The 27,680-nt window shown below is 47.4% G+C and overlaps 1 protein-coding gene and 1 long non-coding RNA gene across 3 annotated transcripts; one reads left to right on the forward strand and one right to left on the reverse strand.

The window, feature by feature from the left end:
• Window positions 1-1,048: 1,048 nt before the first annotated feature.
• Window positions 1,049-26,116, forward strand: LOC144728041 (BTB/POZ domain-containing protein KCTD9-like). 2 transcript variants are annotated; one of them, XM_078607264.1, is made up of 13 exons: window positions 1,049-1,181; window positions 14,520-14,657; window positions 15,170-15,291; window positions 15,932-15,975; window positions 16,645-16,741; window positions 16,965-17,023; window positions 17,408-17,536; window positions 18,542-18,609; window positions 19,198-19,293; window positions 20,185-20,334; window positions 20,849-20,954; window positions 22,204-22,337; window positions 23,112-26,116. In XM_078607264.1, exons 2-13 carry the CDS (start codon window positions 14,610-14,612, stop codon window positions 23,226-23,228), a joined length of 1,170 nt encoding a protein of 389 aa, XP_078463390.1. In that variant the 5' UTR covers window positions 1,049-1,181; window positions 14,520-14,609; the 3' UTR covers window positions 23,229-26,116. The 2 variants fall into 2 exon arrangements, with proteins under 2 accessions (XP_078463390.1, XP_078463389.1); XM_078607263.1 differs by lacking the exon at window positions 1,049-1,181 and adding an exon at window positions 12,115-12,221.
• On the reverse strand, window positions 1,614-8,147 carry LOC144728044 (uncharacterized). Its single transcript, XR_013587471.1, has 5 exons — window positions 8,036-8,147; window positions 7,107-7,143; window positions 6,226-6,257; window positions 3,672-3,719; window positions 1,614-1,742 (listed from the first exon to the last, which is right to left on the reverse strand). It is a non-coding gene; the product is annotated as an uncharacterized LOC144728044 (long non-coding RNA).
• Window positions 26,117-27,680: the final 1,564 nt, after the last annotated feature.

The following is a 27,680-nucleotide window of genomic DNA, read 5'->3' on the forward strand; positions in this document are numbered from 1 at the left end:
TAATTGAATTTTAAGGTTAAATTAATGTTTTAAAATGTCAGCGATTGCCTATTGTGTCTGTAATGTTATTTTTCGATTTAAAGCTTTCGTGACTGCAGGGATTCATCTTCTTGGTTCTTTCGGTACAGTCACGTAGAAGGGAAGTCATAAAATAATAATTATTATGTTTTATTTTTATTATTTTATTACTTCCCTTCTACGTGACTTTACCGAAAGAACCAAGAAGATGTAATGTTATTGTTATAAATTATATAACCAAAAGTATTAAACTGAAATACCAATTGTTAATCGGCCATTAAATTTACTTTAGTTTTTCTTTGTGACTGCAACATTTACATAGTACAGTACAGTATTTCATTCACAGATGTATGTGAGTATTTTAAAGCTATTATAGCACAGTAAACTTAATTACTATTTCACGAACCTATTATAATTATGTTATCCCAATCACATAATGGAAACATGGCGTGCATATCGACATGAAAAAGACAAACACAATGGCAATATCTAAAGTAAAAGGCATTTACAATCATGGGAACTGTTGGAGCAATTGTGAAAATTGTATTATCTGTGAAGCACAGTCGCTGAAGATGGCAAAGAGTGGACAAGAGGATAGAAGAGGTGCGTTGCCCAAGACCGTTTTCGAAAAAAGGTAAGAGGGCCTGTAACAAGCTATAAACTGCACAGAAGAATACTCGACTGTGCAGTTTATAACTTGTTACAGGCCCTCTTACCTTTTTTCTTATGTGCAGTTTATAACTTGTTACAGGCCCTGACTTTACCGAAAGAACCAAAGAGTAATTCCTGCAGTAACGAAAGCTCCAAATTAAGTTTGTACAGAAGAGTATTCTTGGGTCTTTCGGTAAAGTCACGTAGATAGTTTTTTGTTATTTTCTCTTAACCTATGACGTTTCGATCGCAACACAAGCAATTGTCATCAGGAGGAAAAAAAGAGAGGAAAGCTGCTGAGGCAGGCTGTTTTAATGGTTTAAAATGGGTGTAGCCCCAAGGGTCATAAACGAAGTGGGCGGAGCCAGTGATGTTAATTTGAGAGATTAGCATGTTAATGTAAGATCGCAGAGCCGCAGCCATGTTGGCACGTGAGGTGGCTGCGTTTGTGTGAGACATTTAACCTTTTAATGTAAAATCAGAGAACCGAAAATAACAACTAACATCGTAAGGTAGGATGGAAACATCACAGCCAGTTAGGACTTAAACTGGTTAATAACGTCCTTCCAATGATTGCTCAGTTTGTACCCATCTTCTCAGTTGAAATTGTGTCTGTGTATAAATATGGATGGCTTAATGAACGAATCTTTGTTGATAGCCAGTGGGTTTGCAAAGTACTTTCGTATTAGAGAAATAAATTTCGTGTGAGCACACCGCATTAAAACAACGATCGGCCACGGCATAGGTGTTGGTCATACCGTGTTTCAGATCAAATCGCCAACGGGTTTGAAGCTGCGTATTCCATTATCTTATTTTATTTATAATGTCAATTTTAACGGCTTGCTCTGCAAAGATAGGGAGAAAAATACTTAGTACAAAAGCACAAGTGCTGTGTCAAGGTATCTTACAGCAGAAAAGACTGTACAGTTTTAGCTACGTTTGAGTACAGTTAATAAATGCGTTTATTGAAATAAACGCACGAGACATTTTCATAAAAGTGATGCTGTACAATATCGATGCTTACTTTTCATTTCAATTTCTAGAAGTATACGCTCGGTTTCTTTTTTATGCATCTGAAAGCAAAACCAAAACATATGCAAATCACGATTAATAGCTGTTAAGTGTCGGGTTGCCGAGATGTTTTTTTTTATGATACAATGCAATACATGCCTCCAATAATCCGCGATCCTATAATTCGCTACTCCCTGTAATTTGCACATTATACTATTTCACTCCAATTTAACAGGACCCTGCGGGGTGGGCTGGTAGGAGCGAATAACCAAAGAATATAAACATAATGTATTATTACACTTGTTTAGCCAGGAAAGCCTCAAAGAGTGTAAAGGTTTTAGTAGGGTCCTGCCAAGTGTTTGCAGTAGGGGGCGATGTTGCTACACCTAATCGGACGATACGAAGGGAGAGTTTGAGGCCTAGTTCTAGGCTTTAGGCCTAGCTGTAGGCTTTAGGCTGCTGTGAGTTAATTTTTAATTTAAATGTTTTAATTATTGATGTACAATTTAAATGGTTTAATTATTAATGCAAAAGCTTTAAATGTAAATGTTTCTATTTTAAAACATCAGGGAATGTAACATTGTTAAACATTAACTCCCTTTCACACACGCGGGGGTACGATACGAAGGGAGAGTTTGAGGCCTAGTTCTAGGCTTTAGGCCGCTGTGAGTAGATTTTCAATTTAAATGTTTTAATTAAAAGCTATCTCAGGGAATTATAAGGGAATGTTACACTTGTTTAGCCAGGAAAGCGTCACTGAGTCTAAAGGTTTTTGTAGGGTCCTGCCAAGTGTTTGCAGTAGGGGGCGATGTTGCTACACGGACGGACGGACGATATAATCTATTGTAGGTTGGTTCACTTCATTCCTACCAGTATAACTATCGCAATATCTGTTCCCCACAACGTAATTGTACTTAGCAATGTTATTGTCTTGTTTTTTGTGCTGTTGCAATAACCCAGGTGGGATGAGAAACTTACCTTGTGCGTTGTATACATAAAAAAACATTTGTCTAACAAAACTCTACCAAGTCAGTCTTAACACATTGTAGTGTGGCTATTTCTTCAACAACTCTTACACTGCAGAAATAATGTTAACAACAACAGCCACTCAACTACAACCATACACCATGTAAGGTTACTGTATCATTTTTAGGTGCAAGGATGGCTCTTTAACAGCCAGTTTAGCTAGTTATGATAGGTGGGATCCTGGAATTGATGGGAGTATGTTGGGAAAAACCTTTGAGAGAATCAACAGCACACCGGTAGGCTAAAGAAGTCAATTCATTTGTCCTTTGAAAACGTGACATTTTTTACTGTTTGGCCGTGTCGGGTAGTGGAGGGTTACGACACATTTATAAATAACGCGATCTGACCCAAAAACCTATATTATGAATAATATTGGTCGCGAAAGCTTACGTGTTAAAAAGTATTTAAGCGCTATATTATTAGTATATACCAACCCTATAGTACTAAGTGCACACATTGTGGTGGGGGGGGGACATGACACCTTTAATAATTTACCTCAGCGTTGTGTTTATTTTTTTTGCACTTTTTAACATTGAAAGATAATTTTCCGCCCCTCACAACGAACACGTGTGCATTTCTAGGGGCAACCCCCAGTCAGCTTTGTCGCGCATGCGCAAATGCGTGCTTTGGCTGAGCGGCGTAAGAAAATTAATAATAAATAGCATTAAATTGTTAATGTAACTGCTTTAAAGTTGACGGATGCGAAAACTAAAGTGCCGACTCACCACGGGGCTTATGGCGTGGTACCTGGCTACTTTTTTTAAACATCAACCCCATGGTTTGCAAGCCAAATACGTCGCAAGGTTTGTATACAGGCAGACAGACAAAAAAATTCCTTTTACAGGTTAGATACACATGAGAAGCCATACTTAGAGGAATATCTCAGCTTAAATTAACATTAGGATTAGACTGTTGTGATGTCATTATTCGGTTCTTAACCATCAATATTTGCCTGTTTTACTCACCTCGATGACACGTTCTCTCTCTGCCCTTTCGGCATCATCATGCTTTCTCTGAATGCACAATAGTGAACATGAAATAAATATCAGGAAACAAGTGGTGTTTCTTGCCATGATGTTCAGGAATGGATTAATAACCATTTCTGATCTGAATGGCAATTATTATTATATCAAGAAACATTGACTCATCTCTTGTACTACTTCAATCATCTGACTGGTACTCATTTTCTCACGGCTCTCAACTTACTTTTCTTCTTTTCTGAGGCTGCCCAAAAAACTGAAGAATGTCACTGCCACCCTTCCTCTTGCTCATGATGACACTCACTGTGAATGAAAGCTGACTAATAAAACTGCTTGCACTTTAATCAAAGAAACACTAATAATTAATGCTTCATCATTAGACCTCCTTTGCCAGTACCAAAATATAATAATAGGGTTTTCCCCCTTTTGTTTCTGACAAAAAAAACTCAAACCTTTTTACAAGGATTCATGTCTGCATTAACCACGGCTTTCTTTCGTAAACAAATCGTAAAGAAAGCCGTCCCTTGGTGTGGACCATTCAGTTTCAAGGACAATGCATATATTATCATTGTATGTTTTTTGTTTGCATTTTGACTGCAAGTATTGTGGATAATGCAGACATGAATCCTTGTAAAAAGGTTTCAGTTTTCTTGCCAGAAAAAAGGGGAAAAACCCTATTACTAATAATGCTATTTATCATAAGCAAGCACAGCTATACACTATACTAGACGAATATACAATAATTGAAAGCTACTATTGTCTGCAAATATTATACATGCAGCGCAACATAAATGATTGTCATTTTACTCAGACTTCACGTTGACTCTCTGACATATATAACGTAATAAAGCCATTAAAGTTAGTTGAATATGCCTGAGCGCCATTGTTGGTCAATGGGTGAACGTGTGGCTAATTAACTTTCCAACTATGATAGCTAAAGTTAGTGATGGTTGATTGATTAGCAATCGCAAATCAGCCCGTTTTCACCAAAAACGTTTGTTTCCACTCGACAGTGAGATAGCCTACGTAACACTCATATTACATTCTAGTTTTCCACTTTTTAATACATTTGAAAGTAATGAAATGGAGAGACAGGACAGTGTTTGACATTGATTGCACCGACCCACAGCAGTCGAGCAACGGCTTCTGCTGGGGTACGGCAACACAACTTTGACAAACCACACGGAGAACTGCAGTACACCGTAACACTAGAACCAGAACTACGCATTTCACAAGTAGCACTAATCGCATTTCTGCTCCGCTAGGAATGGAGTCTTTGCTCCACCGCAAGCCTCCTACCACTCGTCTTTCATTGCGCCATATTATTAACATTCCTTCCCTTTATTAATTCTAACCTCACTTCCTCCCTTTGATGCTGCTAATCCTGCATAATGCATGGGCATAGTGACTTTAAACCCCTCGTCAGACCCCCCCCTACGCATTTTACAAGTAGCACTAATCGCATTTCTGCATTTCCCATAAATATGCTAAATTCCTCTTGATATGCAAATTATTTTGTCAAGACGCTCTTCGCCCCTCCATCCCAACATAAATAGTCGCTTCAAGCCTGGGGCGTTCCATTCAGATTCTGTCTCCTTGACAGACCTGTTCTTCACCTGAAGACGGCTACTTGGCCGAAACGTCGTGATAATTATTTTATTAGGTTTTATTTTTATTATTTTATTAATTTCTTTCTACGTGACTTTACCGAAAGAACCAAGAAGGTGAATCCCTGCAGTCACGAAAGCTTTAAATCGAAATAAAACTAGAACCGGTGTAATGATAATGGCAATTTGTTAAGTTTAGTTATGATCATGAGTACATTTGCTAATGATTATTTCGGACGGCAGTGCGTGGCTGCCTGTCGTAGCATAGCAATTATTATTTTAAAAATATATTTTCTTAATCAATATAGAACTTCAACATTGTCAAAATCAATTGAATGTCCTTGTTGGCAAGCATGTTCTGCTACTGATAACATTTGTATTTGGGTGAATTTAATATTTCGTACTCAGAAATGTTGTAGTTTGGTTCTCCAACACACCGGTTCGTGCTGTACTAGTGACGAATTGACTACGTTCTGTTTACGTGACAACCCTTACTAGTTGGCTGTGTCGGTGATGGCGGTTTTTAATGACACATTTATATATTTACGCGATTTAACCAAAAAACCCTCTCATGGATGATATTGGTCGCGAAAGCCTACGTGTTAAACTGACCCGTCACGACCTCAGCCGCTAACACCGACTGAGCAAAACAAAGTGCAACCGCACTCAACGAATATACATAGTAAAATATTTACGTGGTGAATAAAGTAAATAATAAGCATATAACTGGTTGAAATTTTTTTTATGGTGTCAATTAGCTGCCATTACACTTTCACCGATCTGCCTTTACCGCAGTCCTCAATTAAATGGGATATGCGACATTGTACTGTACGATATTGAGTTAAATACCAAAACCCATGTTTACAAATAAAAGCTAAAATCAAGCTCGACATATTTTGTCAGAAAATAAAAAACTAAAATCGAGCGCTTACCTCTTTGCATTCTTTTCCATCCTGAGAACTGTCTGCAAATAAAACAAATGTGTATGGCTCATGTTATTTTCTTTTGGTACATATGTTGAACTTCTTTCACACCGTACCTTGACAACCGTGATAATCGGAGGTGCGGTACATCCAACATTGGAATCCAACATTGGAATCCAGTGTTGGATGAAGGACTTCCCATGTTGCGTCAGTCATGGGGGTTTGTTTAATCAGTGCGGATTGATATAAAGGAGGCTGTCATGACCGGTTCAGATATATAATTTACCACCAATGTTAGCCGTGGCCCAAGAATCGAATTGAGGTCTTTGGGTTGTGCCACCGCTTTACTTAAATCTGTGTCACGTGTACCTAATATACTCATGCCGAGAGGTCGTAATTTTTTGGACACTGCATCACACGCTTTCAGATGTACTTCTACGGCCATCTGGAACGCTCTTCCTTCCAAGATTAGGAAGCCACTGGAGCTATGCACTTCTTAATCTAGATGAAAAACTAATTTCTTTAGAACTGCTTTTTGTATTTTGTTTGTTGTCCTTCCCATGCACCTCCGATTAACACGGTTGGCTACGTACGGCGCAGAAGTTCAACACACATCACATTAAGTAAAGGGTATCTCATAGATTGTTCTTGCAAGACGGCTGGTCAGTCTCAGAGTAAAATGCCCGCTAGGGTGGCGCTCTAGAGCTCCCACTTGTAAGGCTCTCCAATAGCATGATCATGAATGTGAAATTAAAGTAATGGCAGAGGCGAGCTGCTGTTTTAGAAACAAAAAAAGCACCGCAAAGAAAAATGATGTTTTTCCCGCAGTGATAGATCTCCTCCTGTGTAAATAAAAATGCATAGAGCTGTAAATGTAAGTGATTACAAACCCGGAGATGGCCAGTTGCGACATTCGTTGGTAGACATCTGAAAAGTATAATGAATTGCATCTGGTTACACCTTTCAATAATACAACAAATACATATATTTTAAGGAATACAATTGTGTGTAATACAAGATGAAGGTGGTGCAGCCCTGCATTGGCTTGCCAATGTTACTGCTAGCGGACGGGCCTATAAGGTGCTAGAGAAAGCTCCAGAGAACCCGACTAGAGTGTTTTTAGCCTATTCTTCCACGCCGACCAGATTTCTTGGAATAGATTGGAGTAACGTACCCACACTTTACCCCACCGCACCCGACCTGTTGATCGACTAACTGTGCTGTACCAATTTGTACTGCTGGGTGGACCACAGGCAGGGAGGATGTTTTAAAATCAGAATCAGGATCTTTTATGACTGGAGGAATCCCATGAACTATGAAGCTTTTTTCACAGATGCCCAGTAAAGGACTTAAGAAACGTGCCCACTTTTAAATGCCGGGCTTGGGAGCACAAATTGGGATCTGTAGATTTAAATTCCATTATACTAACCAACAATACTACAACAACTCTCCTGAACCCCTCTCGTGGCTAGCAAATCTCCTCGACATTGGCATTTAGCTCCTGACAATATTTCCACATGCAAGAATAGAATTATAAGATAAAGACAAAGTGGCCTCTTCTTAACGGTGTAGAGTGTAATGTATATCTTGAGTCATTGGTTACATTTCCACACATCTCTAGTGGATATGTAATTTCTTAAATATTTATTTAGCCTTTAATGCTATTCAGTAAAATCGTCAGGTACACTTTTCATTAACAAAGGCTCAGAAACAAAAAGAAACAAAGTAGGTGATAAGTTGAATTTTTTTAAATTATTGTAATTAAAGTTTAAAAATGTTAAGATAAATGTTAAGATAAATGTACGTGGAAGTATTTTACCTCGTGTTGGAATTGTCTCGAGGCTTGGAAGATGAACAAATGCAGCGGAGGAGTCTGGACCGTCTGCGTAATCTCGAAGGCTCTTTATACTCTCTCCGAGAATGGAAATCCCCTGTAACCAACATTAAAGTCACCCACACAGCACACCACTACTGAACTCACCACACAAAACACCACTACTAAAACTCACCACAGCTCACCTACACCAACACTGAAAACACCTACACCAATACTAAACTCACCACAGCTCACCTACACCAACAATAAACTCACCTACACCAACACTAAACTCACCACAGCTCACCTACACCAACACTAAAAACACCTACACCAATACTAAACTCACCACAGCTCACCTACACCAACACTAAACTCACCTACACCAACACTAAACTCACCACAGCTCACCTACACCAACACTAAAAACACCTACACCAATACTAAACTCACCACAGCTCACCTACACCAACACTAAAAACACCTACACCAATACTAAACTCACCACAGCTCACCTACACCAACACTAAAAACACCTACACCAATACTAAACTCACCACAGCTCACCTACACCAACACTAAACTCACCTACACCAACACTAAACTCACCACAGCTCACCTACACCAACACTAAAAACACCTACACCAATACTAAACTCACCACAGCTCACCTACACCAACACTAAAAACACCTACACCAATACTAAACTCACCACAGCCCACCTACACCAACACTAAAAACACCTACACCAATACTAAACTCACCACAGCTCACCTACACCAACACTAAAACACATACACCAATACAAAACTCACCACAGCTCACCTACACCAACACTAAAACACCTACACCAACACTAAACTCACCACATCTCACCTACACCAACACTAAAAACACCTACACCAATACTAAACTCACCACAGCTCACCTACACCAACACTAAAAACACCTACACCAATACTAAACTCACCACAGCTCACCTACACCAACACTAAAAACACATACACCAATACTAAACTCACCACAGCTGACCTACACCAACACTAAAAACACACCAACACTAAACTCACCACAGCTGACCTACACCAACACTAAAAACACCTACACCAATAATAAACTCACCACATCTCACCTACACCAACACTAAAAACACATACACCAATACTAAACTCACCACAGCTGACCTACACCAACACTAAAAACACCTACACCAACACTAAACTCACCACAGCTGACCTACACCAACACTAAAAACACCTACACCAACACTAAACTCACCACAGCTCACCTACACAATACTAAACTCACCACAGCTCACCTACACCAACACTAAACTCACCGATACCAGTCTGTGTCTTTAGATTCATAGTATTGTTGTTACGGTATATTACAGTTGTATAGGGTTTACTTAGAATTCAATCTCTACGCAAATCTTACATTGTCAAAAGGGCAACAGGTTTAAGACTTCCCCAGAGGAATGCACGCATCACGAGCCACTATACCAACCCAAATGACCTTCACAACAACACAACAACCAACACCATCATACAACAACCCGACGTCCACGGCTTCACATACTTCCTCCACCACGAACACTACGAGGGGAAAAAAACTGCCGAGCAAAACCCTGAAGGGCACGCCCGAAGCATCACCCGGCTCTGAAACCGAACACTCTCAGTGGATCAGTCCCAGCCGCCTCGAGCAGGCTCAGCAGGCCACTTCGAACAGGATCAGTAGTGGAATAAAATCCCGCCTCAGTCTCCATCTCCAGCACAGCAGCCGCCTCGAACAAGCCGAGGGGCAGAATGAAATCCCCCTGCTCCCTTCCCTTGGTTCCCCTCGACGGGGTCTTTTATTCAATCACACAATTTGGCCCTTTCCCCATTTGAGTAGCATGGTGTGCCCACGGCGAGTCCAAACCCCCGTGCCCATGAGCCAATCCAACCCCACACACCTGCAACCAGTGGCGGCTCCTGCAAAATCTCTCAGGGGGGCCAAATGTCTGGATGATTGATAAGGATAAGGTCCACCCATGCAATGGATACATTAACAGCTTAAGCATGTAAAGGCAACTTCACTTCTTTAATATTAATGAAAAATAAAGTGACTCTTACAATACATCTTGTTTGTTTCTATACTCACTATTATTACAATCCATTCAGTTTCTTTTAAAGATTCCACTAGGTGGCGACAAATAATATTGTTGACTGAAACGTGCTTACGTATGATGACGTAAGCACGTTAGTGCGAGCCCTCCCGGAAGCCATAGAGAATGCATTGCAGCGCCCGCCGTTCGAAAAAAACCATCTTTGAATGTAAGTCTAACGGAACACTCGGGGCGATTCTCAGCCGGAGTGAAATCGCCCAAAAAGAGGCGGTACTCCACAGAACGTGACATGACGCTGATTGGACTATATCCAGAGGCACAGTAACGGCTCGTGTTACTCTGTGGTTAAATGAGATTGGTGGTGCGTCGCCCAATCGCCCTAATGAAGAAACCGCCCCTGCCTGCAACCACTTTCACACAAAGCCACCCCCCGGCAAGTCCCTCGCTTTTCCCCAAAGAAACACCCTGCCGCCCAAAGCTATCACTCTGCCACAAGTAGCTTGTTCGTTTAGTCGATAAAATCCTCGGAGGTCCTTTCTTTTAAAAACACCACAAGGTCTCATGGACTTACTTGAAGGGGCCTACTTATGTGGCACGAGGTCACGTAACCCCTCTATTGTTCCAGGTAGTGTATTCGCATGATGAATTGACCAAAATTTCTCACCTCCCTCTGGTTTTGCAGACCTATACTTTTTGCAGAAACCTTCATTCAAGTAATACCTTGCCATCAGGGCTACTTTACTTTGTCATAAACCACTACACTGCATCTTCACTACTTACTCTTTGGTTATTTCGTTAAAGTCACGTAGATGAAAAATAAAAATAATAAAATGAAAATATGTAAATTAAATCTAAATGTAATTTTTATCATTATTATTTTTTTTCATCTACGTGACTTTACCAAAAGAACCAAAGAGTATGGATCCTTGCAGTCACGAAAACTTCAAATCTAGAATACCAAATCACTCTGATCGTGTTTCATTGCTGTTGGAACGTTCTGACCCCGTGCCCCGACATCTGTGAAAAAAGAAAGAGCTTCATAGCTCATCGGATTTCTCCTGCAGTAGAAATACTTATACCGATTCTGATTGCTATATTGTACCGTGCAACAGGCACACGTTGTTTCTTGGCAGTGTGTCGAGTGCTCATCCATAATGCAGGTCTTTCTTGGGTTATATCACGTAAATAACAAATTCCTGCGGAGGGAGCTGGTAGGAACGTTGGGTTGCTCGGTCAATGGCCAGGGTCAACGGCGGCGTGGTGTATTCCGCAAATATGCCCGACTGTGAGGGCGGGCACAGGCCGGCGTGAGTAGGTTAAACGTTGAGTTTTATAAGGGCACCACGGGGTGACCAGCCCCTCCCCACCCAGCCCCACCCCTCCCACCCAGCCCCACCCCTCCCACTCCCCACCCAGCCCCACCCTTCCCACCCAGCCCCTCCCCACCATCCCCACCGAGCCCCACCCCACCCAGCCCCTCCCTGCACGACGGACGCAATAATCCCCTGTGGGCTGGTGTAACCAGGTTCCTACTAGTATAAATGTGTCGTTAAACCCGCCACCAACCGGCACAGCCAACTAGTAAGGGTTGTCACGTAAACAGCACGTGGCCAATTCGTCACTAGTACAGCACCACCAGTGTGTTGGAGAGCCAAGCCACAACATTTACAATCTGAGTACGACGTTTCGCCAGTAATGATACATTGGTCGCGAAAGCCTATGTGTTAAACCTGAGTACTGTGTGAGGTTTAGCGTGAACCAGTGTGCCACCGCTCTTCCATAATATTAATTAAAGTGCTTAATCATCGTAAAATAAGTGGAGCTTTATACAAACACGTGGAGATAAAACCGTAAGGATTTCGAATCGCAAACATTTATCACGCCGAGCGTAATCGACACCACGAATCGACATTTAGATTCCATTGGATCTAACGTTCTGAATCGATGCGCTTGAATCACGATTTCGATCCAATTGTCAAGAGAGGAGGTTGAAATTGTTTAGAATCGATTCTTCTTGAATCTCTTCATCATTTACATCCGATTCCGGAAGTGTCTGCTGGGCGGAGAAGGGCATGGCCAAGGTACGGAGTTGAGCTTGTCCAGAGCCACGCTGCCCTGTGCTGCCCTCCCCTAACCAGAGCCCTGCTGCCCCGTGCTGCCCTTCCCTAACCAGAACCCTGCTGCCCCCCCTAACCAGAGCCCTGCTGCCCCGCTCTGCCCTCCCATAACTAGAACCCTGCTGCCCCGTAGGCTGCCCTCCCCTAACCAGAACCCTGCTGCCCTCCCCTAACCAGAACCCTGCTGCCCTCCCCTAACCAGAACCCTGCTGCCCCGTGCTGCCCTCCCTTAACCAGAACCCTCCTGTCCTGTGTTGCCCTCTTATCGGGAACCCTACCCCGTGCTGACCGTCTCTTATCAGAAAACCTGCTGCCCTGTGCTGCCCTCTTCTAACCAGAACCCTGCCCCGTGCTGCCCCCTGTCATCCAGAACCCTGCTCTATACTGTGCCCCCTCTGAACAAACACTATCCTGTGCTACCCCGTCGTATCTAGAACCCTGTGTTGTCCGATCTTACTACTCAGAGCTCTCCACTAACTCTGCGCCCTCTCTCAGAGCCAAGGCCCTGCTGACTACGGCCTTTTAAACAGAAACCCCTCTGCTGCACTGCCCTGTCTTCATAGTAGTCGTGTAGGGGGCTCAAATGGAGACTCGGACATACACTTGGAGGGAGCAGGTTTATTAACATTAGGGGCCGTCCATAAATGACGTCACGCAACTAGGGGGGGGGGGGGGGCTCAGACATTTGTGACGATGTGTGACGATGGGGGGGGGCGTTTGAGAAATGTGATGTCACATAAAAATGCGCAACTTTAAATAAATATAGACAACACGTTCTACTTACTTAAATAGACTTTTTAATAAATGTTTTCTCCCACAACATCAGAGTGCAGCGGCACATTTAATACGCACTACAATGACAATAGTTTAAAGCGATTTGAATTTTTATTTTTTTTGGGGGGGGTGGGGGGCAGAGCTTTGTGACGTCATATTTGAGGGGGGGTCTGACTTTTTGTGACGCCGTATGACGAAGGGGGGGGGGGGTCAAAAATCGTCCAAAATTGCGTGACGTCATTTATGGACGGCCCCCTTAACACGTTAACACAAGGGGTAACTGCCCCTTCACCACATAGTTCGCTACGTTGGTGGACCACCAGGCCATCTAACCACGCGTAGCTGGCTACAATGGACCGGACCCCGGCTCGGGTCCGGGTCCTCGTGTTGGAGACTCTGTAGAACTTGGAACATGGACGTGGCGTCATCGGGGCTCGCTCCTCCGCAAGCCACGACCCCTCTTCTGGAATCCTCGAGGAGGTTCTGCAACTCCACACGTGATCCCCCCAGCCCCCCTTCGGGGGTCCCCGGGTGTAGGTACCTCCGGTCACGTGTCCTCCGGGATCAACCAGAGTGCCATGGCCCCTTTGAAACCCCGTTCCGTCGTCGGCACCCTCTCACCCCATACTCTAGGGCAGAGGTGGGGAACCGTTTTTCTGCCAAGGGCCATTTGGATATTTGTAACCTCATTCGCGGGCCCATACAAAATTATCAACTTAAAAATTAGCCTGCTATATTTGGCCAAACATTTAATTTACTCGCCCCTAATGCGATGGCTGGAACTGCTTCTCTTCGGCGAGGCGTGTGATGTTAGCTGGTATTGATGATGTTGCTACTCACTTTTCCAGGTTTGCTCCTAGGTTTATTGAATTTCGAGTCCCACCTGCGGTTGCCTTGGCAGGGCCACACCAAATGATTTCGCGGGCCTCGTCCGGCCCGCGGGCCGGACGTTCCCCACCCCTGCTCTAGGGGGCTGGAACTGCACGCAGCGCGTGGTGCCATCCATTGCTGTCAATCAACGCTCACCGAGCCCCACTTAGGGCCGTTAATGCATCCACATTCCAGTGGTGTCAGTGATGTCATTACATCGCACGCGTGCCTCTCCCGGCCCGGCTTCACGCAGTGACATCCCGCGATTTCGCTGCAGTAGTACTGGCCAATTCTGCGCTATCTTATGCAGAACCCTTCCCTGTGCTGGCCTTTATTAGCCAGCAGAGGTCGCAACCGGATACCCGATACCCGTACCCTACCCGATACCCGGCTACCCATACCCGGTCAGGTACGGGTACAGGTAGCCGTTTGCGACCCTGGTGCGGCCGGGTACGGGTAGGCCGTGAGTCACTGGTGAGTCACCGTTTGTCACTCATTTTGGGTAGGGTACGGGTCCGGGAACAGGTACGGGTAAGGAATCAAAACCCGTTTGCGACCTCGGTTAGCCAGACGCTTCCTCTGCGCTGCTCTGTGTGCTCCCTCCCCCCTCCACAACAGGGTCCGTCTTGGGACACGAGTCTCGCTGCCGCTGTCCCAATGCCGCCCCGTGCTGCCCTCTGACGGTGCAGAATCCGGGTTGGGAGGAAGATGAGGCGGGTGACCGTCTTCCCCAATGGCTGCAGGAGGAACGGAAAGGTGACGTCATTGTCAGTCGTCATTCTCACCGCCATCGTCATCGCCATCATCATTGCCACCATTGTCAGGGCCCAAATCAAGGACGCTTCATTGCTCTGAGCGGCCGCGGAAAGTTGCAAACCATGGATAACAAAGCTTTGCGCAGCCCCCAATAAACACTCCAAGGTGCTGGGTGCACCTGTACTTCGCCAACTTGCAGACAAAGCAACGGAATTAATTAATCACCCAGACCTGCATCTCTAATAGTTGCTCTTCATAGGCTTTATAAAAAAAACTGAGTAGAATCCTAAAATGTCACGGTGGAAGAGTAGGCCAAAATATCCCCTTCCTTTAGTGAAAGCTCCTTGTCCAGCAGTGCCATGAGCAGGACATTTCAGGGCTGCACCTCACCTATACAGTATCTTTGTCTATACCACGTAGACTTTTTGAGAGCGCTATGAACTCCGTGACCTCTTGAGTTCACGTGTGTGTTGGTTTGTCCGTGGGTTTTTTTTTTGTTGGTTCATCGCCAGGTGGTGGCTGTCTATGGCTCGCTGTCCGATCTGCTGTCCCTCGCCGGAACGAAGCTGGGATTTAAGGCCTTGGCGATCTACAATGCCCACGGCGGGCTGATTGATGACGTCTGCCTGATCAGGTGAGTCAATGCCAGCTTCGTAGCCACCTCTCTTCCAGAGGCCAAACCAAAGACATTTCTCGGTCGGCCTGGGTCTGTCGAAACCATGCCACTGACAGATGTCGGCACAAACCAACTCCTGCCACCAGGACATGGATCACGAACAGTGTATTAAACTGGATGCCAAGTCCCGAACTGTCCGGGTCACACCAGGACAGGTGGCAATCTGGGTCAAAGCGTTAAAGTTTAACTCTGTCCCAAGTAAGCGGTGACATTATTTAAACGCGCAGCTCTGCAATTGCTCGCCCCACGCCACTTGTTGGCAGAAGGGCATCCCCTAGAGCAGTGGTTCTTAACCTTTACTGCAGCCTTGCACCCCTTCAGTTCTCAATCGTGAAAAACAAAAGTGTTGATAAATTCACAGGGTGTGATGAAACAAAGTAGTTGTTACTTACGTGCCCGAGCTTAATTTGCGTGTCTATTATTTACCTTAAAAAAAAAATCTTGCCACGTCTCGCACCCCCAGAAAGGGCATCTTGCACCCCCAGGGGGTGGCGTGCACCCCCAGGTTAAGAAGAACCACTGCCCGAGAGAGACCCTCTAAGAGGGGCATTGTTATCCTACCCTTCCTAACATGTTTCTTGTTGTTTATTGTGCGTAGGGAAGACGATGTGCTGTTTGTTTCTGCAGGCGAATCGTTTGTAGGTAAGCACTCTGTCCGTCCGTCTGTCGTTAAGGGGGAGGGGTTCGATCACTCTCGTACAAAGCAGGGTTCTGGGTAATGAAGGGCAGCACAAGGCAGGGTTCTGGTGAAGACAGGGTAGCACAGGATAGTGATTTGTCGAACATCGGGAAATAATATTTGAATCGCTCCAGGGACTCTCCTAGGTCCACTCAGCCTGAAATTAGTACTTTGTACTGTGTGTAAACTTGAGCACTTGCGATAATAATGGTGGCCGGGTGTGGCGCTGGCCACCCATCGCCTCGTGTGCCATGTCAGCCTTAATAGGCGCTCGCTAACGATCTAAAGGGGGGATCTTTGCTTTGTAAGTGTGTACGTGTGTGTGCGTGCACTGCTCAAAGTAGTAGTGTAGCGGTTAGCGCGTTGCGCTTCGAACCCAATGACCTGAGTTCGATTCCTACTCAAGGCAAACACCAGTGACGATTATGTGAACCGGTCCTGGGCCTCAAATGAGAACCTGGTGCGATGCGTAAACATTGTTACTCGGGAGACAAAGGTGGCCCGGGCATGGTGCTGGCCACCCAGCCTCTTGTGTGCCGTGCCGGCCGTCATAGGTGCGAGTCGCTCTTACACCACTTGCCTCAACAGTCTATTAAGGCTACACGGGGGAACTTTGTCTTTACACTCCTCAGATCCTCAGTTTGCCTCCATCTCGGAGGAACCCGGCCAGAACTCCTTCGCCGATTGGTTGACTCTCAATGTTGGAGGTCGTCACTTCACTACGACCAGGTACCGCGCGCGGGAAAACTTAAACGACACCCACGCCACGGGCAGCAGGGGCAAGGTCAAGAGGTCATCTTGGCCAGTGCCACACGTGTTTGCCGCCGCAGTTGCTCCACTGAGTTTGCGAGCATTGAAAACACGGAGCTATGTCAGCGAACATTGAGAGATCGCTTTCATAAGTCACCCGAACCCAACCAATGTTGCGCGCGCGTGTGTGTGTGTCTGACAGAGGTACGCTGGTGAACAAAGACCCGAACTGCATGCTCGCAAAGATGTTTGACAGACGAGGTGAGTAACGTTTCCAGGGATGGATTCACTTCGTTGTGACAGATTTTCCCGCGCCACTGGCAGTCGGGACGTTGGCACAACTTTCGCTGAAATTGACAAACGGCGAGAAGAAACTCGCGCCAGGACGCGCTCCGACGTTCAACGTTCGTCTCCACAGCTGACGAAAGTCCCTCCAGCGTCTGCATGTGTGTGTGCGTGCGTGTGCAGCGGCGGCTAGCACAACATTGGTTGCGCTACGAACCCGGTGACCCTGAGTTCGACCCCCGCTCACCGTCAAACCGACGCCGGCGATGATTATCTGAACCGGGTAGTGGGAGACCCCTCCCCTAGGTTGACTCGGCCTCAAATATGAATACGCGGTGCGTTTTTTTTACTTGCGCACAGAGGGCTGGAGCAACACGCGGGACCCGAGCGGAGCGTACCTCATCGACAGGAGCCCCGAGTACTTTGAGCCGGTCATCAACTTCCTCCGCCACGGCACGGTCATCGTGAACGAGGGTCTCAACCTGCAGGGTACGTTGGACTCCATTGGCACCACCCGTACGTGGCCAACCGCGCTAATCGGAGGTGCGGGGGAAGGACGGCAAACCAACGCACGAAAATACTTTTTTGCGTTTAGGGTTTGCCCTCCCGCACCACTGTGGGACAAACGAACGGCTGCGGTTGCGGCGCAGCACACGACGGGTAAACCATCAGAATCGGATCCCTTTCATTTGTTTAGACTGGAGGAAGCGATTTCGATTTAAAGCTTTCGTGACTGCAGGGATTCATCTCCTTGGTTCTTTCGGTAAAGTTACGTAGAATGGAAATAATACAATAATACAAATAAAACATAATAAAATAATTCTCACGACGTTTCGGCCACAACGCAAGCAGCCGTCCTCAGGTGAAGAACAGGTCTGCCGAAAGAACCAAGAAGACAGACCTGTTCTTCACCTGAGGACGGCTGCTTGCGTTGTGGCCGAAACGTCTGACGGTGCAAAATAAGTTCAACATACATGTGTACATACTCGCATCTGGCAGTTTGCCAGCATAGATTCGGGCAAGGCTGACTCTGCCGAGGAGACACTGATTGTGGAAGCCGGTCCAGAGATTGCTCACTGAGGTTGCGCACTCCCAGGGTGCCGATGGGGAAACGTTAAAAAGTACTTTTTTTTTCAAAGTGGAGCTCATGGTCAGTCACTTGCCGCCCGTCCGGAACGTTGAACGGCGACACCAAAGTGATTCACCGGCCTGCAGCCAATGCCGTTGAACGGCTAAAACCCCAGACGTTCCTGTCTCCACGTAAAAAAATATCCAAGTCCAATCACACGTATGTACGTGCATATTTTTTCGCATCGTTGGCAATTGAGACGTTGGGACATTTTTTTTAAATCGAATTTGGACGAAGAAAAAAAAACAGCTTTGCCAAAACACACCGAAACGTGAGCGCCGAGTCTTCGCATCTGCGGCCTTCATCCAGCAGTGGGTAGATCATGGCCCGACGGTGATGGTGTCCTCACGCTGTCTTGTTAACAGGGGTCCTGGAGGAGGCGAAGTTTTTCGGGATCTCCCCGCTCATCGAGCAAATGGAGCAGCTGATGAAGGTGGGGAGTGGCTGCCTTCACTCGCAACCACTACAACAACAACAACAATTGAGTACAGAGAGTCTGGGTGTAATCCCACCTCAGGACACCGTTCAGATATGAGCTGCCATTATACTGCTAGGAACCTCCTGGTTACACCAGCCCACAGGGGATTATTGTGTCCGTCCGTCGTGCAGGGAGGGGCGGGGTAGGGAGGGAGGGGCTGGGTGGGGAGGGGAGGGTGGGGAGGATGCTGGGTGTGGAGGGTGGGGAGGGGCTGGTTGGGGAGGGTGGGGCAGGGTGGGGGGTGGGAGGGGTGGGGCTGGGTGGGGAGGGGCTGGTCACCCCGTGGTGCCCTTATAAAACTCAACGTTTAACCTACTCACGGTCTACTCGGCCTTAAACGAGTACCAGGCACAGTATGTAAAAAAATCAGCACTGACGAGACAAAGGCGGCCGGGCGTGGTGAAGGCCACCCAGACTTTTAGAGGCCGTACGGGAGATCTTCGCGTTTGTGCAGTATGAAAGCCGTCCTGATGTTTTCGCCGTGGTGTCGTTGAAGATAACGTGTCGACGGCGACGCTTGGTGCCGTTGTTTGTATTTTGAAGAACAAGCAACCTGCCGAAGACCACACGCCAATCTCCCGGAAAGAGTTCATTCGCTTCCTCCTGGCCACGCCCACCAGCTGTGAACTGCGCTGCCAGGTGCCGCCAGCTCACTAGGCTGCTCGCCCAGATGTTGGCCTAATACTCCATCACTTGTAAAGTCACTCGCCCGATCAGCGACTTAATCGCTCAGTCGCTTTCCCACATGCTCGCCCGCCTTCTCGCACACTCCCTCTTTGACCAGCTCACTCGCCCGCTCATCCACTTACTCACTCGGTTACTCGCTCATTCTTTCGTTTACTCGCTTAATTGCTTAGTCACCCATTTCATCACTCGCACACCCACACCCTCGCTCATATTCTCACTTATCCACTCACTTTGTCACTTCCAGACTTACTCATTTGCCCACCCACTCACCCACTCTCTCACTCACTTTCCCACCCACTCATGTACTCGCTCACTCGCACACCCACTCACTCACTCCTTATAACCCACTGCTTACTTGCTCACTAACGTCTCACTCACTCACTCGCTCGCCCACCCACACATTCAACAGTGTAGACACTCTGACTGTTTAAAAATTACCACCCACCACCAAGCCAAACCCAACCACACTGACCCACCCAGCGAAAGAAGTTCAACATACATCCATAATAAACGTTGTACTTTAATAGTAAATGTCGGTTTATTCTCCAACACACCGATGTGCTGAAGTAGTAATAGGCACGTTTTGATTACGTGACACACCTGAATAATTGGCTGTGTTGGGTGGTGGCGGGTTTAACGACACATTTATATTCATGTGATGTAACCCCAAAAAAAAACCGTTTATTACGGATAATATTGGTCGCGAAGGCATACGTATTATACATACATCCATCCATACAAACCCACTCACCACCGACTCACCCAGCCAAACTCACCCACCCAAAATCCCAACCCACCCCACGACTCTGTGAACACGCCCTCACCCCACTCCTCCCGCGGCAGGGCCTCAACTTCAGCGGCGCCGACCTCTCCCGCCTGGACCTCCGCTACATCAACTTCAAAATGGCCGCGCTCAGCAGGTGCAACCTCTCGCAGGCGAACCTGTCCAGCGCGAACCTGGAGCGCGCCGACCTCTCCGGAGCCGTGCTGGATGTGAGTGCGGCTAACCGGATCCGCGCGTGGGCCGAGAGGGGAGCCCACGGGGATTGGGGCAGCGCACGTCCGTTCGCCAGAAGGGGTGGTGGTGGTATCTCTTGCCCCAGACCTGGGCCTTTCCTAGGTTGGCTCGGCATTGAAAGTGGGTAGCTAGCGTGATGTGTAAAGATCAGGAACGGAGAGACAGAGTAGGCCGGGCGTGACGATGGACGCACCGCCTCTCCGTGTGCCGTGCCGGCTTTCATAGGCGCTCGATAACTACGCTTGCCCCAACGGTTTCTTGTCGGGGCGGGGGGGGAACCTCTGTCTGGTGGTGGTGGTGTTGGCGTTATATAATGTTGAACTTCTTTCACACCATACGTAGCCAACCGTGCTTATCGGAGGTGCGGGGGAAGGACAAGAAACTCAACACAAAAAGGAATTCTAAAGAAATTAGTTTTAAATCTAGATTTTAAAAAGACGAGATATCTCAGTGATGTTGTTGGCGGCGGTGGTGACGTTGATGATGCAGGGAGCCAACCTGCAGGGAGTGAAGATGCTCTGCGCCAACATGGAGGGCGCGTCGCTCAGAGGGTGCAACTTTGAAGAGCCCACAGGACTGAAGGCAAACTTGGAAGGTACGTATGTATGTTTCACTTCTTCCGCGCCGTACGTAGCCAACCGTGCGAATTGGAGGTGCGGGGAGAGGACAATAAACTAATCACAAAAAACATTTCTAAAGAAATACATTTTCAGTCCAGATTTAAAAGTGCATAGCTCCAGTGGCTTCCGAATATCACAAGGAAGGGCTTTGCTATTGGTCGCAGAAGTGCATCTGAAAGTTGTGCGATGCATGGTACATCTTTTAGTGTGACGAGTTTGCATATTTTTTCAGTTTTTTTTTCAGGTTCACTTATTTGGTATAGCCCTGTGAGCCATTCGGCTCTTGAATCGGGTGCAACCGCAACGAGCAAAAAACAAAAACATGAACAAGAAAACATCTTAAAGTGACTATGCGCAAACAGAAAAATCCAGGAAAAAGCAGCAAAAAATCTTCCAGAAAAGAGCACCTTACACCAACGCTGTGTGCAATAATCCCAGTGGGATGTAAGTCAAACAACAACAACCACAAGACAACTTAGATTAAAGCATTTGTTAAACACACAACTTATTTGGCGTACTGCGTTGGCAGTGCTGCACAAGCGTGAATAACAAATAAGTTTGTCAATAACACAAATAAACAACGTTTCGGGGTGTGGCCCTTCTTCATTGTTCCGAGAGAGACCAGAGGGATGGAGTGGATACAAGTTTGACACTCGGGCGGTGACGTGGCTCAGCAGGGAGCACGTTCGCACTGCTTATTGCAGAGGTTTGCAGTTGTGTGTATTAACGGTGTAATTCATGCTGTCTGTTTCACAGTGGATGTTAAAGATCCGCTGGCGTAATGCAAAAAAGATGAGGCCGTTGTGTGCCGCCGCCGCCGCCGTGGTACAAATTTGTCAAATTCGAAGGAAACTTGAAATTGTGCTTAGTCAGTTGCCCTTCCCGCGCACCTCCGATTTAGCACGGTTGGCAACGTACAGTGCGAAAGAAGTTCAACACACACATGTACAAAACCTGTAAGTTACTCAATTCTGATTTCACTCGGCATCGTCGCCCCCTACTGTGAGACCCCTGCAGACCGCGTCTGCGAAACACAGCAGCGCTTTCCTTCGCGACGATCGCCCTGCCGCGCGATAAGAATGCGGCGAATACCAAATGTCCTAAGTTGATCGTGTTATTACGTACCATGGGGTCCTTGATATTTTGCCCACATCACCCCCGCCCCGCCTCCCCGATTCTCCTTCCTATCTTTTCTGCCGCCGACGCGCGGGGGACCTGGCGCAGGAGCGAACCTGAAGGGCGTGGACATGGAGGGCAGCCAGATGACGGGTGTGAACCTGCGCGTGGCCACGCTCAAGAACGCCAAGCTGAAGAACTGCAACCTGCGCGGGGCCACGCTCGCGGGCACAGACCTCGAGGTGCGAGCCACGCGGGGTTGGGGGGGAGGGGTGTGGGGGGGGGGCGGAGGTGTTCAGAGCGGGAAGACACGCGGCGCTGCACCACCACTCTGCTCGCTCACCCATGGACGCATTCACCCCCACGCTCTGTTTCGTAATAATAAACAAATGAATTGGACTTCATATAGCGCTCTTCACCCGTGGATCGCAGAGCGCTCTACACAAATAGCATTGAATAAAGAGCAAGCATGCACACCTAGCAATAAAAATGTATAATACTAGATTTGAAGCTTTCGTGACTGCAAGGATTCATACTCTTTGTTTTTTTTACATGACTTTACCGAAAAAACCAAAGAGTATGTATAATAATAGTTAAAGAGCCTGAAGATAAAATTAGGTGAATTCCTTCTTAATGAGGAATGTTTAAAGTTTGTCACTCACCCACCGTCTGTTTGCTCACTCGCCCTCTCACTGACTCAATCACTTGCTCTGACTTGCCCTATCATTGACTGACTTGCTCACTCACCCTCCTTCCCTCTCTTCCTCCCTTCTCCCTCTCACCCCCCTGCCCCCCTCCCTCTCCTCCTACCCTTCCTCACTTCCAACTTTATTCCCTCCCTCACTTCACTCCCTCGCTCTCCTCCCACACTGTCCTGCCACTTTACTCACTCCCCTCCCTCCCTGCCATCTCTCCCTCCCCTCCCTCCCCTCCCCTCCCTCCCATCCTCCCTCCCATCTCTCCCTCCCCTCCCATCCCTAACTCCCTCCCATCCCTCCCTGCCTCGCACACCACAGAACTGCGACCTGTCGGGCTGCGACCTGCAGGAAGCGAACCTCCGCGGCTCCAACGTGAAGGGCGCCATCTTCGAGGAGATGCTCACGCCGCTGCACATGTCGCAGAGTGTCAGGTGACCGCCTCGCGTCCGAGCGGGGCGCTTAGCCACGCCAGGCCGGCGAGGGGACGGGGTTGGGGGGGGGGCGGGGGTCGGGAGGGGGGCAGGGGTCGAACCCGGCGGCAACAACTCGGATGACGAGTGGCGGGCCAGCGTGGCCTACGGGCCCAAGCCTAGGGGGCCTCTACGAGGCGACCGTGCTCGCGAGCGACGGAGACACGGACGCGGGGGGGGGGGCCGAAGATTACAATGAGCTGATCGTGGTGGCCAGTGCCAGTGATGTTGTCGCCACCGCTGAACCCAACCGTCGCTTCCTTCCTTATGCCAGATCCAGCAGCTGTTGTTTGTTTGAATGGCACCCTCAAGGTCTGCTTTTGTGATACTTCTATCACATCTAGATGAAAAAAAAATTGTTTCCCTTGTTACACAGTCATCATCGCCGCGATCTGGCTTTAGGTCTCCCCACTTTTGTCGCCAAGTTCTGTGTAAAACTGCCATCTGCCTCCCTGCATACCTGTCCCGCCCATCGCAGCCTCTTCTTCCCAATTACAATGACAACGCTTTTCTGCCATGTTCTATTCCAAATTTCCAAGTGGGTTGGCAATTTAAATGTTATTCCACAGTGCTTCCTGGAGGCCTGGGGTAAATTTCGCCTTTGGCCTGCCCTCACCACTTGATTAGCATCAACAATGGTTTTCCTCCACGTTCTACGTATGTTGAACTTCTTTTGCACAGTACGTAGCCAACAGTGATAATCGGAGGTACGGGGAAAGACAATTTACATCATTATCCTGCCGTAAAAAAACTCACGGCGTTTTACCCGCAGGAACCGAATTGTGCGTTTTTTGACCGGTCCGTGCGTGTCGCATACAATCTAGCCACGAGAGAACACGACGTTCGCTGCAAGTCTTGAATTGACTCATGACCCGAGCAATTGATGGTGCGTACTCTAGTGGGCTGGATTTGGCAGAGGAGTGGGCTGGGCCTGTCAGCAGTAGGCCCTGTCGATTTCAGTGCGCAGGGGCGAGTGAGCGAGTGGGCGTGGCTTTGTCAAGTGGGCGTGGTCACATAGGGCGGGAGGAGCTGCCAGGTCACCCATGTGACCCGGTTGAGCCTCCCAGATATTTTATAGCCTTATATATTCACACAGTGTGTATTATACAATATTTATGTATGCACACGTATACTTGTAATCAAGCAACTGTTTACAGCATCACACTTTTATATATGAAGTGATGAAGGATACATTTTAATTGTCAAATGTTCTCCTCTGCATGTTGTTTGCAAGTGCAAAAAAGGCGTGAGAAAGGGCTTTTGTTCGAAAAATATTTTGTAATGAAAGTGAAAATATCAGTCCTGCGTCAAATGAAAACACAATTACACATTGGTGGGTGGAGTGGCGGCGCCACTCCACCCACCAACATTGGTTTGTATGCTGTGCTTCGAAAAACGGTCAACCCGAGTTCGATCCTCAGCCAGGGTGATATCTAAACCGGTGTAGGTGGGCCTCCACACTAACTCTACCAACCCACGTTGACCAGCATGGTGAAGTACGGTCATACAGCACATTGACTGGCATGCCCTAGGGATACCTTCATTCAACAGTGGATTGACATTGGCTGTAAGTTATTATCAATGCGTGTTGATAATCTTTGTTTTTTTTATAATTGGCCGTTAAACACTACATGGCTGTATCGGGTATGTCTTAGCACCTGTGCGCCATCTCAAAATGTAATGAATTAAAAACGTGAAATGGTTCGCTCTGATGCGTTTCCGGTTTGTACCGCGTGTTGTTCGGCACGATGTCCGACGTTTCGCTCCACGTGCCTAAAGTTTCACTTGCTGAAGCTCCCAGAAATATGGCGCGCAAAATCAGACATCGGAAACGCATCGGAGGGAGACAGAGCTGTACAGCAGCACAACCGCGAAAACCTGAGCAGCTGTGGAAACCTTCAGCTGCAAGACTGTTAACACTAATGTCACAGGGACACTTGGGTGTGTAACGCAGCAACTTGATATTTTGTTTTAATTAGTATAACTTCAGGTCTCTGTTTTACTCCCCCCCCCCCCCCACCACATTTTATTCCAATTTTGCCATCGGAAGCGATGCATCACCACCCCCTGTGTTAAAGAACGGCCCACAGAAGTAGGCATCGCAGAACTGCTTCTGAGATGCCCTTCGAGCAGAGGTTGCAACCGGGTACCTGATACCCGTACCCTACCCGATACCCGGCTACCTGTACCCGGCCGGGTACAGGTACCCGTTTGTGACCCTGGTGCGGCCGGGTACGGGTAGGCCGTGAGTCACCGGTGAGTAACCGTTTGTCACTCATTTCGGGTAGGGTACGGGTAGCGTACGGGTACCCATACCCGGCCGGGTAGGGTACGGGTACCCGTTTGCGACCCTGGTGCGGCCGGGTACGGGTAAGGAATCAAAACCCGTTTGCGACCTCTGCCTTCGAGTGACTTCTTATCCACGCTAGATGGTGCTACACTCTTCCCACAAGCCGTGCTGTAAAGGTGCTCTCGTCGCAGTGAAACCGAAATATTGATTTGGTCATTATCAGAGCTGGAATTATTCGTGAATTACGTGGAAAACCAAATGTCACTTGGTGACCAGGCTGAGACCATCAACTGACTACAGTTGAGGATTCTAATTTAGAGTGGCTGAACCTGGATTTGAACCCAGGTACTCGCTAGTGCTGGTTCTTTGTCTCCGACGCAGACGTTGGGGTCGAGGCATCTGAACTATCCAGCCACCTCGGGATGAAAACACTTCAATCAGAAGTGGAATTTATTATCAAGACAATCTGAAACAAGGTGGTTTCAAATGAAGGGTTAATATATGTAAAAAAAAACATGTTGGTGAATCTTGCAATTGTAAAGAATAAACAAATGACTTTCAAACTGTGTGTGTGTGTTGTAAATGGAGCGCTGTTCCTGTGCTTTGTAACTATTCCTCGTCTCTGTCTCTCCGAGGCCGATGGTATTTTAATGAAAATCATAAAGCCCCTGAAACAGGGGTGGGAACCTACGGCCCCCTCGACTTCATTCCACACGGCACGTGTCCAAAAACGAGGCCCACCACTTTTATTGAACAGTCCACAAAGGATAACGCATCCATGACCGAAAGCATTTTAGCCACATGAATCGTGTACTCGTGGGGAACAACACCGTGCCTTTAATATTAGTGCGTTTGTGATGGGACGTTGTAGGATGAACGTTGAGATGTATAAGGGGCACGGGGGGTGACCAATGTGGTCTGAATTGGTCTGTAATAAAGTAGGGCACTGATAAGGGGGATGTGCGGATGCCGAATGCACGAGCGGAGGAGGGAGAGTCTGAGACTGCGTGCTGTGTGCGGCTTCACACTGCGCGCCAAGCACACGGGGAGGCGGTGTTTGGGTGGATGTGGTTGAGTGGGTTGGTGAGTAGGTAGGTTAGTGCGGAGGTGGGTGAGTGAGTGAGTGGGTGAGTTGATGAGTAGGTAGGTTAGTGCGGAGGTGGGTGAGTGAGTGAGCGGGTGAGTGAGTGGGTGAGTGAGTTGAGTAGGTAGGTTAGTGCGGAGGTGAGTGAGTGGGGGAGTGAGTTGATGAGTAGGTAGGTTAGTGCGGAGGTGGGTGAGTGAGTGAGCGGGTGAGTGAGTGGGTGAGTGAGTTGAGTAGGTAGGTTAGTGCGGAGGTGAGTGAGTGGGTGAGTGAGTTGATGAGTAGGTAGGTTAGTGCGGAGGTGAGTGAGCGGGTGAGTGAGTGGGTGAGTGAGTAGGTGAGTGAGTTGATGAGTAGGTAGGTTAGTGCGAGGGTGAGTGGATGGGTGAGTACGTGAGTGAGTTGAGTAGGTAGGTTAGTGCGGACGTGAGTGAGTGGGTATGTGAGTCGCTGGGTGAGTGGATGGGAATGTGAGTAGGTGGGTGAGTTGCTGAGTGGGTTGGGTTGACACGGTGTTGTGGGTCATCCAGAGCAAGCAGACCCTCACGACGCAACCGTGCCACCCGATCCGCAAGCACCAAGGGGCGACATTGCAGCGACGACCGCCTGAACGTGGAAATTCCGTCACAGTTCCTATGATCACTGTTTCATTGGTTTCATGGCTTTATTTTGGTGATTTCGAAAAGTGTATTGGTTTAGCCATGTTTGTTTGTTGTAGTACAGAGTTAGACTGATGGCCTTAATCTAAGTTGTCTCGTGGTTGTTGTTGTTTGACTTGCATCCCACTGGGATTTTTCCACACAGCGTTGATGTACGGTTATTTTTTCTGCAATATTTTGCTCTTTTCTTGGATTTTCTGTTTGCACTCAGTCACAGATTCACTTTAAGATGTCTTTTTTGCTCATGTTTTTGTTTTTTGCGGTTGCACCCGATTCAAGAGCCGAATGGCTCACAGGGCTACACCTAATAAAAGAACGGCAGCCACAAGAGGAGACAAGAGTTGGGTGGGTGTGTTGGGGTGGTGTGGGGGGTGCGGGTCAGGT

Source organism: Lampetra planeri, chromosome 27, assembly GCF_965212315.1.
Source record: "Lampetra planeri chromosome 27, kcLamPlan1.2.h2, whole genome shotgun sequence".
Lineage (NCBI taxonomy): Eukaryota > Metazoa > Chordata > Hyperoartia > Petromyzontiformes > Petromyzontidae > Lampetra > Lampetra planeri.

Excerpts from the sequence above, each read along its gene's own strand:
- LOC144728041 (XM_078607264.1), top strand. The coding sequence starts at position 14,610 with ATGAGGCGGGTGACCGTCTTCCCCAATGGCTGCAGGAGGAACGGAAAG. Across the intron at positions 17,024-17,407 it reads AAAGATGTTTGACAGACGAG|AGGGCTGGAGCAACACGCGG; the intron begins GTGAGTAACGTT and ends ACTTGCGCACAG. Across the intron at positions 18,610-19,197 it reads AAATGGAGCAGCTGATGAAG|AACAAGCAACCTGCCGAAGA; the intron begins GTGGGGAGTGGC and ends TGTATTTTGAAG.